Source organism: Cupressus sempervirens, chromosome 10, assembly GCF_028749045.1.
Source record: "Cupressus sempervirens isolate cs-2001-9-10 chromosome 10, ASM2874904v1, whole genome shotgun sequence".
Classification (NCBI taxonomy): domain Eukaryota; kingdom Viridiplantae; phylum Streptophyta; class Pinopsida; order Cupressales; family Cupressaceae; genus Cupressus; species Cupressus sempervirens.
Window position 1 is genome coordinate 229281943 of NC_143127.1, and position 15129 is coordinate 229297071.

Sequence of the window (15129 nt, forward strand, 5' to 3'; positions counted from 1 at the left end):
TTGCTCTAACCTTGCTTCAATTTCCCCTGTGCGATCAAGTTTGTGTGTTGAGGCTTCTTACAATTTCCTGTGCGACCAAGTGTATTAAATGATTCCCCTGTGCGATCAAGTTTGTGTGCTGTGTTTGTTTCCAGCTTCTTGTGCTTCCTATGTGGGTTGATCGTGGTTGTTAGTGGCATGCATATAGACCTTTTTTGGAAGTGCGAGCAAGTTTGTGTGCTGTGTGAGTTGATCGCGTCTGTTAGTGGCATCTCTCATTCTTCTGTTCATCGATTTTTGGGCTAAGCTTCATACGGTTGAGTGCTTTGCTCACCATGCTAGCTTCTCTCTTTCTTCTGTTCATTTGTGCGGTCTTGTTGTTTGCTGCTCCCCTTTTTTCCTTCTCTTCTGCGTCTCCTGCCTGTTGACAGGCCTGTCCTTGTGCTACCTACTATGCACAATGGATCTCGCACTATCTTTGTAGCCTCCGTCTCTTACATATCAGAGACTATGCGATAGACTCCTGAATCTGGAAGTGGAAAACCAGATCCTGAGGGACACAATTGCTTCTCTTTCTAAGACCATTACGAGTATGTATCGACAAGTTGATACTAATTCCTTTCACCTTGATAGTTTCTCAGCTACCTTTACTACAAAAACAACAGGTAATAAGACTCAATTCGATTTGGTTATTGAATAGCTAGGGGAAATTGATACTATCAAAGTTCTACAGTGTGAACTTGTAGCGAACATACTACTTTGCTCTTAGAAACCGAACAAGCAGCTAAATCTCGAGCCTCCATTTGCAACAATTTTGGACTGACACCTCGAGCCGGGCTATAAATGATTGTATAGGGAAAGTTCGTTGAGGAGCGTTGGAGGCGGGCTTGTGAACTTAACTTGTGGCTCTGGGGCCTCTCTCCCACCACAGTTGATCCCCTTTCAGTCGGACAATCCTTTCTCACTGACCAACTTGGTATTGCCAATGCCACACTTATAGATGTTGGTAGGTCTAGATGACACACTTTTTATTATGTTTCTTTCCCTATTAGACAAGCTTGGGGCCCTTAGGGCGAAGAGGAAATTATTCTCTCTTCCCACTAAGATCTTTTTGGATGAGGACCTCATGAGATCTAGCTAGTAGAGTTAAGACATGCAAGAGGGCTTGTGGTAGAAGCGAGGGGCAAGGGGAAGTGAGTAGTTATTCAGAATGTCAGGGCTGTTATCCGTGATTTACCTCACCCCGATTGGGAACAAACACCGATTTTCATAGCCAAATGACAGTCTCGCCAGCAGTTGAGCAAGAGTAAACACTTCTCTAGTTCTCTTCTTGTCAATTGCTAGAATGACAATGGTACCTTTTGGTTGTTGCCTAGTCTCCTTTTCAATGTTGTGGGTTCAGTAGACATTTTGGTTGTTATGGAAACACACGAGAGTCCTGCCCGTCCTCTTCCTGGAGCTATTGGATATTAGTGGTTGTCGGTGTGCAGAGAGGAGGTTTGGGCCTCGGGTAGGGTGCGTGGTGTCAGAGGTGTTGCTTGTTTGATTAGAGATGGCCTTTTCGGTGCTACCTAAATGGTTCATTTTGACACCGTTGTTATATTCATGGGGATCTGTATTCGTTGTACTAGTCATCATCTCAGAGATATCTTTGTGGTAGTTTTCTACTTCCTGTTAGCTTCCTCTCTGTATGCTATGCATGGTCTTGAGGATGGTGACCCTTTTTTGGATTTACGTGAGTGTATCTCCAAGTTTTTGGGGTCTTTATTGCACAGACTAGAGATATGCAAGTCCCTCTACATGACCATGACTCAAACCTGATTTGCACTCATGAGAGAAAACCTAATAGTTTGGGTCTCCAACACCTCTCCAAGGATTTTAATGGCCCTTTTTCATGCTACGGCCACTACCTTCTTCAGTTCTGTGGATCCTCCAACGTAATGGTCCTGAGCGGTCTTGGTTGCTACCCCAACCTTGAGCGTTTTACTTGCTAGCCTCACTTTGGAGGGGAAAGTGTTGTGGATTATGTCTTGGTGTGCACCTCTATCATCTCCTCCATTAGCCGCTCCACCATCACCTGCCTCCTGCTGGCACCTTTGACATCTCCATTAGCTGCCCCACCATCACCCGCCTCTTGATGGTTGATCATGCTCTCCTCAACATCTTTGTTCGCTTTTCCTCCTAGTCCTCAACCCCCCCTACTCAACCCTTGTTGGTAATTGCTAGTGCACATACCTTTTTCTAGTATCCTATGAGTGATCAGGCCCTCTTTATCCTCCATCTTAGACAACTCCTTTCCCTTGGTCGCTTTTGTAATACTAGCTTGGTTTCTTCTATGTTTGAGTTAGTTGTTGCGATTTGGGAGTCGACTCTCCTTTCCATCCCCCACCGTACCTCACCTTCCTCTTTCAGCCTGATGCATAGGAAAACCTGTCCTATGAACCAATGGTTTGACAATGATTGCAAGGCCTTCCATTGCTCCCCACGTTCGGCTTTCGTTGCTCACTCTCTCTCATACTTCGAGTTGTGGCTTTTGTATCACCGCTTTCTTTGCCATAAGAAGTGGCTTTACATTGCTTCCCAGTGCAGGTCCCTCTGTGACACACTTGTTTATTGGCCGAAGTTGTTCTGGCACACCCTGCTCCCTCGACACCCCCTTGTCCTCCACCCTTGACCTCTATTCACTTGCCTCATGCCTCCACTCTCTACATCATTCCCGACCAACCCTCCATTCACCCCACACCTCGTCCCCACTGCCACTTATTTACCCCCTCCAACATTTGTGAGGCTGTTAGATCGTTGAGGTGTAGCAGAGCGACTGACGAGGAAGGGTTCCAGGCAAAGTTCCTCAAGCTTGGTATTCCAGTTGTGGGATCCTACCTTCCTGGGCTTTTTAATAGAGTTGTGTGCACCAATTTTTAGGACTCTTGGTTGAGACACGTCATTTATCCGATTCATAAATTTGGGTTAGTTTTGGACCTCAGTAACTATAGGACCATCATGATTGAGCATACCTTTGCCAAGCTCTACGCCACTACACTGAATACCATTCTTATTGGTGTACTTGACAGGGGATATTGTAGGGCAAGAGGTTAGGCAGAGTTTCTATCGGACTTTCATACCATGGACCATATCTTGACGTTGTAGACTATCATTGAGGAGGCTCTCCACCATTCGACAAAAGTCTACTATGTTTTGTGGACTTTCACAAGGTGTTTGATTTTGTCCCCTGGGTGGCATTTTTCCAAAGACTCAAAAGACATTCGGGTTTTAGAGACTCTTCTGACGACGACCATGAGGCTCTACGAGACTGTTGTGGGCAGATTTAGGACCCTCGAGGGCTTTTTGAACCTGATCCAAAGCATCATTAGGGTGAAGCAGGGATGACCTCTCTCCCCCACTTTGTTTGGCATTTATATTGATGACCTTGAGGCTTTCCTCCAGGATTCCTCACTCCCTAATGATGGTTTCTATTTACACCAGGTCATGATCTCTATTCTCCTATTTGCTGATGATGTGATTCTTCTAGCATCTTCTCCTGAGGGGCTTCAGAGGCTTCTTGATAGACTGGCCTCTTTCTTCGTACACTTACCTTGGGGTGAAGTTCTCTAGCCTCCGTTTCAGTTTGAGACATGTTCAGGCTAGGATTAATAAAGGGATAGGCTCCCTTGCCATGTTAGAGAGACATTGCTTCAGACACTTCGTCCAAATTGTCCCTCTTGGACTCTTTGGTTAGACCCACAGTCTTGTATGGTTTGGTGGTTTGGAGTCCCTTTCTCTTGGATTGTGACATGGTCTATGGTTGAGCAGGTTCAAACACTTTTCCTTAAGCACATCATCAAATGTCACCGTTCCACTCTGCGTAGTGTTATTCTGGCAAGGTATGGGGTTCACCTTTTCAGACTTGTGGTCATCTTTGACTTGATTTGGTTTCTACAGTGTCTCCAAGGCTTTATGGATTCGACTGGCGACTGACATAGATATTCCTATCTGGCTTACAGCTCTTTAGGCATTATTGTTGATTTTGATCCTTCCACTAGGGTCCGCTGTTGGTATGCTCAGGCCACCACTCTATTGGGTTCGATCAAGATCAAGATTGATCCTCTCCCTCCCTAACAATTTTATCAAGATGCTCCCGCTCATTTTCTCCCCTCTCATTAGGTGCTGAACGGGCATGTGAGACTCGACATTTATAGCAGTACATTAGGACGACTTGGATCAACCCTTTAGGAGGGTTGCATCCATGGATGGCCTTTTATGTCGAGCACTTATTAGATATCCGTGATGGGATTGTCGTTTATCTTGCATATTTGACCTGGCATTGGTGCCATGTCCTTAGTATCTCTCTTGTTTCCATCAGAGTTGGATCCCATTGGCTCAGATACTAGACTGACCATTACATCGATAGAGAGGACTGTATTTGCTATTTATGTACCTTGGCGAAGACGGAAGTGAAGATTCACTTCATCTTTTGTTGCCCCATCTACTATGAGATTAGAGGGAGGTTCTACTGTCTTTTCTGAGATCGCAGGTCTCTATCGGCTTTTTTTAGTTACATTGACCAACATTGCCTGGTGCTTTATCTTTGGGAGGCCATTTAGCTTTGAGACCGTACTTTGTAGATACTTTTTCCTCAACACTAGGCTTTGGAATTGCATATCACTGACTTTTATGCGCCCATGTCCCTCGCCAGGGACATGAAGCGATAGTTTTGCACTTTAGCTCCCAACCACATCAGATTAGTGAGACCTTGTTCTGGACTCACCAAATAGCGACACTCCTCATCCGATAGTATTCAAAGGCATTTTGGGATCGTTGGTCGCCCTGTTCCTTAGCCTTCGGTGGTGGACTTCTTTCGGCCAAGGAAGGATCCCTAGTCCTTTTCCTTGGTGTCTTCCTTTGCTTCTCTATTGCTTTGTTGTTTTGTTCTTTCATGATTACCATTTGGTGTTTGTGCTGTGGGTGGTTTCTCTTGTTTGTAAACTTCTAGTCCCTTAGACCCTTGTTGGTCTCTTGTTGGACATTAATAAATTTATCTTATCTCCCTTTGAACCAATATTATCTTCAATAGTCATTCCTCTAGATGCTTCCTTTATCATAGAAGGATATTCTACTTATACGATCCTAATCATATAAGCTATTCCTTTTGTTAGTGTAAATAATTTATTATTATTATACTTAAGTTAAATTAGGAATATGCATAGACATATGAGTTCTCTTGTTGACAACATAGGAGTTAGCAACTTATTAGAGCACATGGTGTATACACCATCTCTTTATGGGATACACCTATGTAAACTTATCCTCTCATCATCGCACAAACTCCTGTGCTCAATGGAGGATAATCCACTCTTGGTGGACATGTGCTTAGTTGTGATGTTTATCTCTTTGCTAGCTCCTAGTCATTCTAGTTGCCTTTATATACAAGGCACTTCTAGTGTGTATTCATGTCATATCCAAATCATCTGATATCCATTCTCATTTGATTCTCATTTGTCTCTCTTGTGCTATCTACTGAGCTTCTTGATTTTGGCGTTGAATTATTGCCTTAGGCAAATTCTTACATGGTATCAGAGCCATAGGAGTTTCATTGCATAGCCATTGGAGAGTTTTTTTTTTATAGGTCAAGATTGGAGCTTGCTGGTGCAAATTAGATATTGGCATCATATTCAGAAGGTCAAAAAACCCCCAAATCGACTTTTGTTTCATCAAAATCGGACATTTGAGGTGAAATCTAGAGTCATTTGATTTTTGAAGGTGCGATGATGGTGATTCAGAAAAAATAATTACAGAGGTGATTTTCAAACAATGATCTCTCCCTCATATGAACTCCTTTTTTCGAGCAATTTTTTTTGTTTTGGGATAGAATTCGTGATCTACACATTGGTGTAGGTTGTTCGAGATCTCTATTCCTGAATTTTTCGGAAAATTGCCAATCCTGATTTTCACAACTTCAAAGGCTTCGTTCGGGCTCATATGGACACATATTTAGGTGCTATTTTTTTTGAAAGTGGATGATTTTTTGTCTACTTTCCAGATCTGGTATCAGTTTGGAATAATTCTGAGTAGACAGGGTACTTTCATAATTTGGTCATTTTTGGCCTATTTTGGCACTTGTAATTAGATCCTTGAGAGATCTTGTGTGTTATATTGTTGAGTCTGATATAGTTTCATATGTGCTGTTGTAAAATCAGAAGTCCAATTAAGTCCTAAATTGGCAAGTGGCCGTTGTAATCACACTAAATATAAAGTGCCAAATCATGCATTAAGGGGGGGTTTCTTGTATTGTTTTTTTTTTGTATTTTGGGGGTGCATACATTATTTGATCTCATGGAGTCATGTCAAAAGTGTCTCTTTGGTTTAAGATTCAAATTGACAAAAAGGAACTATTAGAAATGAAGTGCTTTGGTGATTGATCATCTAAGAGAACATAAGGAAGTGTTTCCTTATCTATATTCAAAGATATTTCCACCTAATACTAATTGGGTACATCTTTCTCTTCTTCTTCGCTTTATGTATAGCAGTATGAGTAAGGAATCCTTTGCTCCTCTTAGAAAGGCAAGTAGTCCTCATGATGTTTGGATGTGTCTTTGCGAAGCATATGCAGATCCATGAGTCTCTCCATTACCAGAGGACATTTTACCTCCAGTCACTCTAGTTGTGGTACCTACAACTCCAGTTGAGATCATACCTCCTGATGCTCCTGTTGCTTCTACTGATCCAGTTCCAGCCACAGATGCTCCTAATTCAGTTCAGCAGGAAACACCATGTCTTCTATTTCAGCTTCATGGGATGACTTCCTTCCAGACATTGTAGTGTTGTGTGTGGAGTCTTACATTGAAGATGTGGGAGACATTATTGATGACATCCATCTTCTCTTTGTTGAGGGGAATTCTTCTTCGCTTGTTGCGAGGGAACACTCTAACCTGCAACCACTCGATCTTTCTTTTGAGACTGACATGATTGTGGACACTTCTTTTTAGCAGTTGGAGGACTCTTTTACTTCAAAGGAGACATATTAGTTTTTGGAGATTGCATTCCAATTTACTCAAACATCATATCTTACCCTCTTTCTCCGTTTTTAGAGAGATTGCATTGCATAGTATGTAGAGTATTGCATTTGTACATGGGTACCTAACATGGCCTAATAGCCAGGACCCACATTGCATCTTGCATTTAGCTTTGTGAGTTTAAGTGCATTCCCTTAAGTTGCACTTAAGGGGGGGTGATAGTGTAAATAATTAATTATTATTACACTTAAGTTTACTTAGGAATATGCATAGACATATGAGTTGTCTTGTTGACAACACAAGAGTTAGCAACTTATTAGAGCGCATGGTGTATACAACATCTCTTTATGAGATACACTTATGTAAACTTATCCTTTCATCATCGCACAAACTTCTGAGCTCAATGGAGGATAATCCACTCTTGGTGGACATGTGCTTAGTTGTGATGTTTATCTCTTTGCTGACTCCTAGTCATTCTAACTGCCTTTATATACAAGGCACTTCTAGTGTGTATTCATCTCGTATCCAATCATTTGATATCCATTCTCATTTGATTCTCATTTGTCTCTCCTGTGCTATCTATTGAGCTTCTTGATCTTGGCGTTGAATTATTGCCTTGGGCAAATTCTTACATGGTATCAGAGCTATACCAAATTCTTACACCTTTCTTATTATCTAGTATGATTAATATATGAGATGAGGATAAAAGGCTCAAGTCCATGTAGAAACTTCCTTCACAAGAAAGAGTTTTGCATAATGCCTAAAGCACCATTCTTCTTTTCCTATTAAAACATCCTTGACACCAAAGGAACAGATCAAGGCAAATAACTCTTGTAACACATGTATGAATACATATAAGAAAGTAACTATAATAATAAATGTACTACTCAAAAGATAAAAGCACTTATCTCAAAGTCTATTAGAGAAGGTCATTATCCTTCATGATGTAAGATTTTCCAATGAAGGTACTATATATATTAGTGTTTTCTTGGATCTTGAGGATGTTCCACAAGGTTCATGGCCATACTGTGTACCTTGGCCCAGAAAACCATAAACTTATGATATGCATTATCATTACAATCTTTGTTCCTTGACAACAAACATCTTTTGTAAATACAAGAAGACATTGTCGGATCATCATACACAACCCTTATATTGGACAACACATATTTATCAACCCTTCTCCATGAATCGTACTGCTAGATTAGAGGTTGTATTCTCAGGTATTCAGAAGTTTATGCAATCAATATTAAGTGTGTGTTCCAAGTTGCAATTCATTTCTTCAAGCATGAGAAATTATGTTGCAGTATTCTTTAGTAGTCCTTTACCAAACATACTCTGATTATTCCATTGGGAATCTTGATTTATGTTGGCAGCGGGAATACAAATGCAGGCTGAACACTTCAAATCAATGTTTTTCATACTGATATTGATTCTTCATATGTGATTCATCTTTACTACTTTTGCTTATAAATCTGATTGAATCTACCTTTAAGCTATTAGGCTTTCATAGAAGGAACCTGGCTCTGATACCATGTTGAAATTTTGATCAGATTTAGTGTATGTATGTCTTTTTAAATTTTGTATGCAACTTAGATAAGGTTATCAATCCTAGGTGATATTGATAATTTATAATTAGAATCTTAATCTCAGTTGTCTTAATTAGAACATAATAGATAATCTTTCCTAGATAGATATCATATTACTTTCTCTTATAATAATGATTGATATATATATATATCAAATTTCCTATCAATATCAATATTCTATACCTAATCTCTCTTGTATAGTACTCTTATATATGTTAATATATATCTTTCTCTTTATGGCTGATACGAATATGAAGAGGCACTGTGCTTGTAATGGCGCTGCTGTGTTTTTCTGTGTAAGTATTTACTCTAATTATCTTCACTTACTAAACTCTTCTGTTGTGCATATATATTTGTATATATATTTCTTCACAGTTATGATATAATAATGCTCTGAATTATTCTTTCTATGAATTTGATTTATTACAGTAGATATGCTGCAGATGTAATAATATTTTGTGACTGATGTTTTCCATCTGCAGTTCTCTCAATACAAATATATAATGAAGAGGCATTCCCTATGTAGGGACATGTCTTTATGTGGCTACAGCCATGTAGGGATATGTCCCTACACAGGACATGTGCAGTCACCCGACAGTTACCTTTTAGACAAAGAACCATAATAATACATAATAATACTCCCGTCTAACATATATTAAGCAGTATTTATAATGACCGATCTGCATAAAATAATCGGCATATATTAATCAGAGCTCGATAGTTATTAAGAGGCGTTAAGCAGTATTTATAATGACCGATCTGCATATATTACTTGGCATATATTAATCAGAGCTCGAGAGTTATTAAGAGGCACTTCTAATGCAAGGTGATTGGTGCTAATAAAAGCTCGATATTATTATGTTAATCATAATTAACAAAGTGCCGTTTACATGATATGTAATTGGTCAACTAATTCAGTCTTATGATTATGATATAACGGTAATCACACAGACAGACAGACATGATATGTAATTGATCAACCAATTCAGTCTTATGATTATGATATAACAGTAATCATCAATACAGACATACATAAATACACACACGCACATTTTATACAAAGAACCATTGCATGATAACACACACACACACACACCCCCCTACCTACCTTTTATACAAAGAACCATTGCACGATAATACTCCTGACTAACAGTATTAAGCAGTATTTATAATGACCGATCTGCATAGTAATCGGCATAGATTAATCAGAGCTCGATAGTTAGCCAGATATTATTATGTTAATCAGAATTAACAAAGTGCCGTTATACATGATATGTAATTGGTCAACCAATTCAGTCTTGTGATTATGATCTAAGTTATAACAGTAATCATCAATACACAGACACATACATATGTATTTACTATTTAGATATGCATTTAAATATATTTATCTAATAATTACTGTTTACCAATTATACTGATTAAATAATCATAATCATAGTTTCACTTATGATCAATTTAATCTGACTGAAGCTATATCACTTTAACAAGGCTGAAACTTCATTGTCACTACTATCATTCTCTGCTCGTTTTGTTTGAGTATACTGCAACTTTAAATTGAAAAATGATAAAACAAAATTGGGATGTTTCTTACTTTAGGGTTTAAAATTAAATTGAGAAAAATAAAATAAAAGGTAAAGTGACTTACCACTACGAAGAAATTGCAGTATCACTACCAATGATTTCTCAGATTTAATCTCTTTTGAGACTGCTTCTTCAATCCCTGCTTAAATTAATCTCTTATTCCTCCTTCAATCCCTACTTAAATTATTTTCTAACTTAAAACTCTAAAAAATTGTTCTTACTTTGAACACTGCAAAAAATAAATAAATTGCTTATTTGCTCTTCAAACCCTGCAAAAAAAATTGCTCTGCAAACCCTGCAAAAACAATTGCTCTGCAAATCCCGCAAAAACGATTTGCTCTTAGTTCAAACTTCAAACCTTGCTGCAACTGTTTCTGCAAATAAAACTTTCAAATGAAATGAATGAGACCCTTCTTCCTCTTCTAGGGTGATCTACGGTGGGGAGCCCACAAAAAATAATATAATTTTTTTATTATCTTAGTGTCCCCATGTCCCCACCTTTTGGGGATGTTTTTTGTATTTCACATGATTCTGGGGATGGCCTGAGGAACTCCTGAGGTGTATTCCCACACTTTGAGTTGTCTTGGAAGAGAGGTGCCCCTAGAAACCTTGGGGACACATACCTGGGTTTACTTGATCTATATCAATTGGAGATTCGAAAGAAACCCAACCCTAATATTTTTTTTTTTCAGTTTCACATATTGAATCAGAGAACTCAAACCAGAACGGATTACATAGCTTATTTCCTGAATGCTCAAATGATATGGATTAGAAGAGACCTATTGGAGCACTTGTATGTTCCCTGTAGTCCATGCATGGATGCTAGAAATGGGGCTTTATTTTGGAGTAGACAACAGTCAACACAAGTAAAACAATGACTGCACTGTAGTTTCAAATGTGGGTTCTATTTGTCAAACCAATTTTTCCTGTTTTTGTTTGACCATAGTTAGATTATAAAGAGGGCTGTTTTGGGGACCCACAAAAAACTAATATAAAATGTTTTTATTTAAATTAGGATTTTAAAAAATAAATGAAATGAGTTGCTTTTTTGAGGCGATGGCTGGCCACCCCTGGGACAGCTGGGGATGTCTGTGTTTTCGGGAGATTTCTTGCATTTGACATGATTCCGGGAATAGCCCAGGGTTGTCCCTGAGGCACACACCCCTGTCCCTGAGACGTCTTGGAAATGGGGACACCCCTAAAATCCTGAGGATACCCACCCATGCTTACTTGATACATACATTAATGGATGGACCCAAAATGAACCCAGCCCCAAATTGTTTTTTGTCAGATCTATGAATTGAATCAACAAACCCAAATCAGAATGGGTAAATACCTTATTGACTGAATCCTAATATGATATGGATTAGAAATGTCCTATCGGAGCATGAAGCCTGAAAACGGACTTTTTTAGGAGTAGATAGTATAAGTAAAACAAATTACTGCACTGAAATTTAGAATGTCAGTTCTATTTTTCAAACTATTTTTGTTTTTTTTTTGATGGACCATCACTGGATTGTAAATAGGTGTGTGCCGCCTCATAGTAATGTTGGATGAAGATGATCATACTAGGCTTATGTGCGGCTATGCCAAGTATGTAGAAAACACAAATTGAAGAAATCTCTCCAATTTCTGAATACAAGGAAAATGGCCCCAGTAGGAATGTTGAGGATTGATGTGCTTTGCTTACATATGCATGATTGTATTATAAAACAGCTCTGTAAGATCATCAAATTTAGGTGAAAATTTCTACTGAAGAGGTTAATGGTGCCAGCAATGGATTGAGAAATATGCAGCAGTGATTGTCTTCATGACTTCGGATTGAATTTTTTTAATTTTGAACAGACAATATGTAAGTTGGACAAGTATAAACTCTACATGACATATCTGTAACATACATTATTTTCTAACATACAGAAGGTAACTTATTATTGCAATATGATTATAAAATATGGGTGGTGCATGATGTAAGTTTATAGTGACAAAATGCTTTGGGCTTGCTGGGGGGTTAATTCAATGTATTTTATAGCCACTTTCTTCTGTATTCTTATGTTGATCATCCCATTCATTTTCTGGAGTGTGGGATTGTTTGATGTGGTGCTTATCTTCAATCAAGCACATCTTTCAATTAGTCTTGCGGTTTCATATCTAACCATTCCTATTCCTTGTTTGCATTTTGTCTTCATGTTTCCTGAGGCTCTTGTTTTGTACCTTTCCACTTATATGTTTTACCTCTTTGGTTCAAGAATTTTCATTGTTTAGTTATGTCTAACAACAATTTGAAGTTGTTCCTTATGAAAAGTTCAATTCACAGTCAAAATTCTGAAAATCATTTGTGCAGACAAACCTCCAATTGAGGAACTTCAATATTTTCTGGATTTCCAAGTTTCTCGTGCATGGGCCCCACTTTCTAGTGACTTACCAGGACAGGAAAGGAAGGAACCAGTATGCCCTACTCTGCAATTCAGTTTGATGGGGCCCAAACTTCATATTAGCACAGCTCAGGTGTGTCACTAGTTAGATAGTAGACTTATTATAGAGCTATCTTTAGTGATTCTCTTGTTTTGTTTCTGACTTAAATGTCACTATCCAGGTATCTGTTGGTCGGAAACCTGTGACCGGACTTAGACTATGTCTCGAAGGGAGGAAGCAAAATAGACTCTCAATTCACTTACAACATTTAATCTCACTTCCCAGAATCCTACAGCCACACTGGGATGTGCATGTTGCAATTGGACCCCCAAAATGGCAGGGACCAGAAGAGCAGGATAGTAGATGGTTTGAGCCTGTGCAATGGAAGAACTTTTCTCATGTCAGTACTGCTCCTGTAGAGAACTGTGAAACATGGATTGGAGACCTTTCTGGGGTTTATATTGTAACTGGAGCACAACTTGGAGTATGGGATTTTGGGCAAAAAAGTGTTTTATACCTTAGGCTTCTCTTCTCTAAGGTTCCAGGTTGTACCATACGAAGATCAGTCTGGGATCATTCCCCATCATCTCATCAAAATATTGACATATCTTCATCAAATCACTCAGCAGTGAAGATCTCAGGCAATACGAGTTCTGGGTCGACCACACTAACAGGAAAGTTGGCAAAATTTGTGGATGTGACGGAGATGACCAAGGGGCCTCAAGATATGCCGGGCCATTGGTTAGTCACCGGTGCAAAGCTAGGGGTCGAGAAAGGAAGGATTGTATTGCGTGTAAAATGTTCCCTCCTAAATTACTAAGGTAAGAAAGATGTGAAAAATCTTTGCATGTTGATAAATGAAATATGCCACTCATGTGGCTGTACAAGGTTGTATACGGATGTAGAAAACAGGAGCATTTCCCTTTTATGTAGCAGAGTTTTTAAAGAATTCCTGCTCAGGAAATTCTTTTCACAGGTGACCATGCGATTCACTCCATAGGGTTTGTTAATGTTAGTTTCATTTGTTTCTGTGTGTCAAGGCTTCATAACAGAATTTTTAATTGGAGGGTTGTATTCTTGCATACATTTATTTGTATATTGCTGTTAACAAACTGTCCTGATGGACTATATTGTGATTTTTTATGGCACTGATAGGAATATGACAAAGCTGTGCCGGCAATATTTTTTCCAACTTCTCTTCTCAGTGATTGCTCTCAACCATGAAAGATATCTGTTATGATTATTGTTTATATTTGGAGGTCTGCTGACGGTTGCTTTTGTAAGAAATTCCAGATATTGTTCATTGCGCAAAAAGAAACATAACCTGTCAGATTGGTATCTGTTTCTTACAAAATATATTGTTGGATATCTTGAATTCTTGAATTTAATTTAATTGATCTTCATGTAGGAATTGGCTGTGATAAAGAAACCCAAAATCTGTGTGTTGATGCCATCATTTATAAAATTTCAGTTTCTGAGTCTCTGTTGGACTATCAGTACATGAATGTCTCATCTTACCTGTCATGAAGATGCAGTTTGACACATTAAATAGTTGAGAAATTAGGGTCCATATTGGTGGTCATAATGGTTCACCAGTTGGCTTCATTATATGTGGTGAGTGGATGTAGAAAGCATGATGTGCTTGGCATCTACTTGTGATAGGACTTCAGTTTTTGCAATAAAAAAATGTGCCTCAAACTTTTGTGCTGCACATCTCAACTCTATTTTCAACATTTGGCTAAGAATTCTTAATAAGGTTTAATGGGATTCCTACTATTCTTGCTTGAATTTTGTTCGTTTGATATCAGAGCGAGGGGGCACAGCTGCAGGACCCAGGGACATAATTTACATAAATTGCTAATTTCAGAATTAAGGTCGAAACTACCGTTCAAGCTCTTAAAAGATTTGATGCTAATAGATGAAAATAAGATTTTTGTGAAATTTTAGTTGTATGTTTGGGCTACTTTGAGTTTTTGTGCCTTGTTGATCAATTAGCTTTCCCGTTTCTTAGTTTTCATCGTTCTTGGGAACACTAAGCTTCGTGGTTATTTAAGAACATATTCTTGAAACCTTTGTTACAAATCTTCTTACTTGTCTTGATGTCTATGAAAACCTATGAAGAAAACAAAAACAAAAAAATCTCTGTAATAACTAATGACTTGTGGCGGAAATTTCAATTGGATTAAGTACATGCCTAAAGGCAATTGCAGATACAGATACTGACCTATTGTGAAATAAATTGGAACTTCACTTGTGTTAAGTATCAAAGCAATTGGTTTATGTCATTTTTTAGTCTGTGGTAAGATTTAAATTTAAACTGCAATAGCTTTCAACAATTGATTTCTCACTGTCTTGTTAAAGTTCAAGCTTTGTTTGAAGTATCGTGTTTTGAATATCTTTTTCTCTTGCTTGTTATCTTTGCGATGTCTGTAATTTATAAGCTGTACAGCATAGTGGCATGTTCCTTGGGAATTTTGTTCCAGTCTTTCTCCTCCCTCGCAATTCCTATCCCTAGGATTTACTCTTTTCTAGGATAATTTAGTAGAGGAGTATGT

General features: G+C 38.6%; 1 protein-coding gene across 4 annotated transcripts in view; it reads left to right on the top strand.

Annotated features, from left to right (window-relative positions):
• LOC149533469 (MAC/Perforin domain-containing protein) overlaps nucleotides 1-13766 on the top strand; it is a 45865-nt gene extending 32099 nt beyond the window's left edge. For 2 of the 4 annotated variants that reach the window (XM_089807432.1, XM_089807431.1), the window contains 3 exons: nucleotides 12504-12667; nucleotides 12756-13395; nucleotides 13730-13766. In XM_089807432.1, coding sequence (XP_089663558.1) covers nucleotides 12504-12667; nucleotides 12756-13394 — 803 coding nt within the window. In that variant the 3' untranslated portion in view covers nucleotide 13395; nucleotides 13730-13766. Of the gene's footprint in view, nucleotides 1-12503; nucleotides 12668-12755 lie in introns of all 4 variants that reach the window. The other 2 variants (XM_089807430.1, XM_089807429.1) reach the window with 1 other exon arrangement.
• Nucleotides 13767-15129: the final 1363 nt, after the last annotated feature.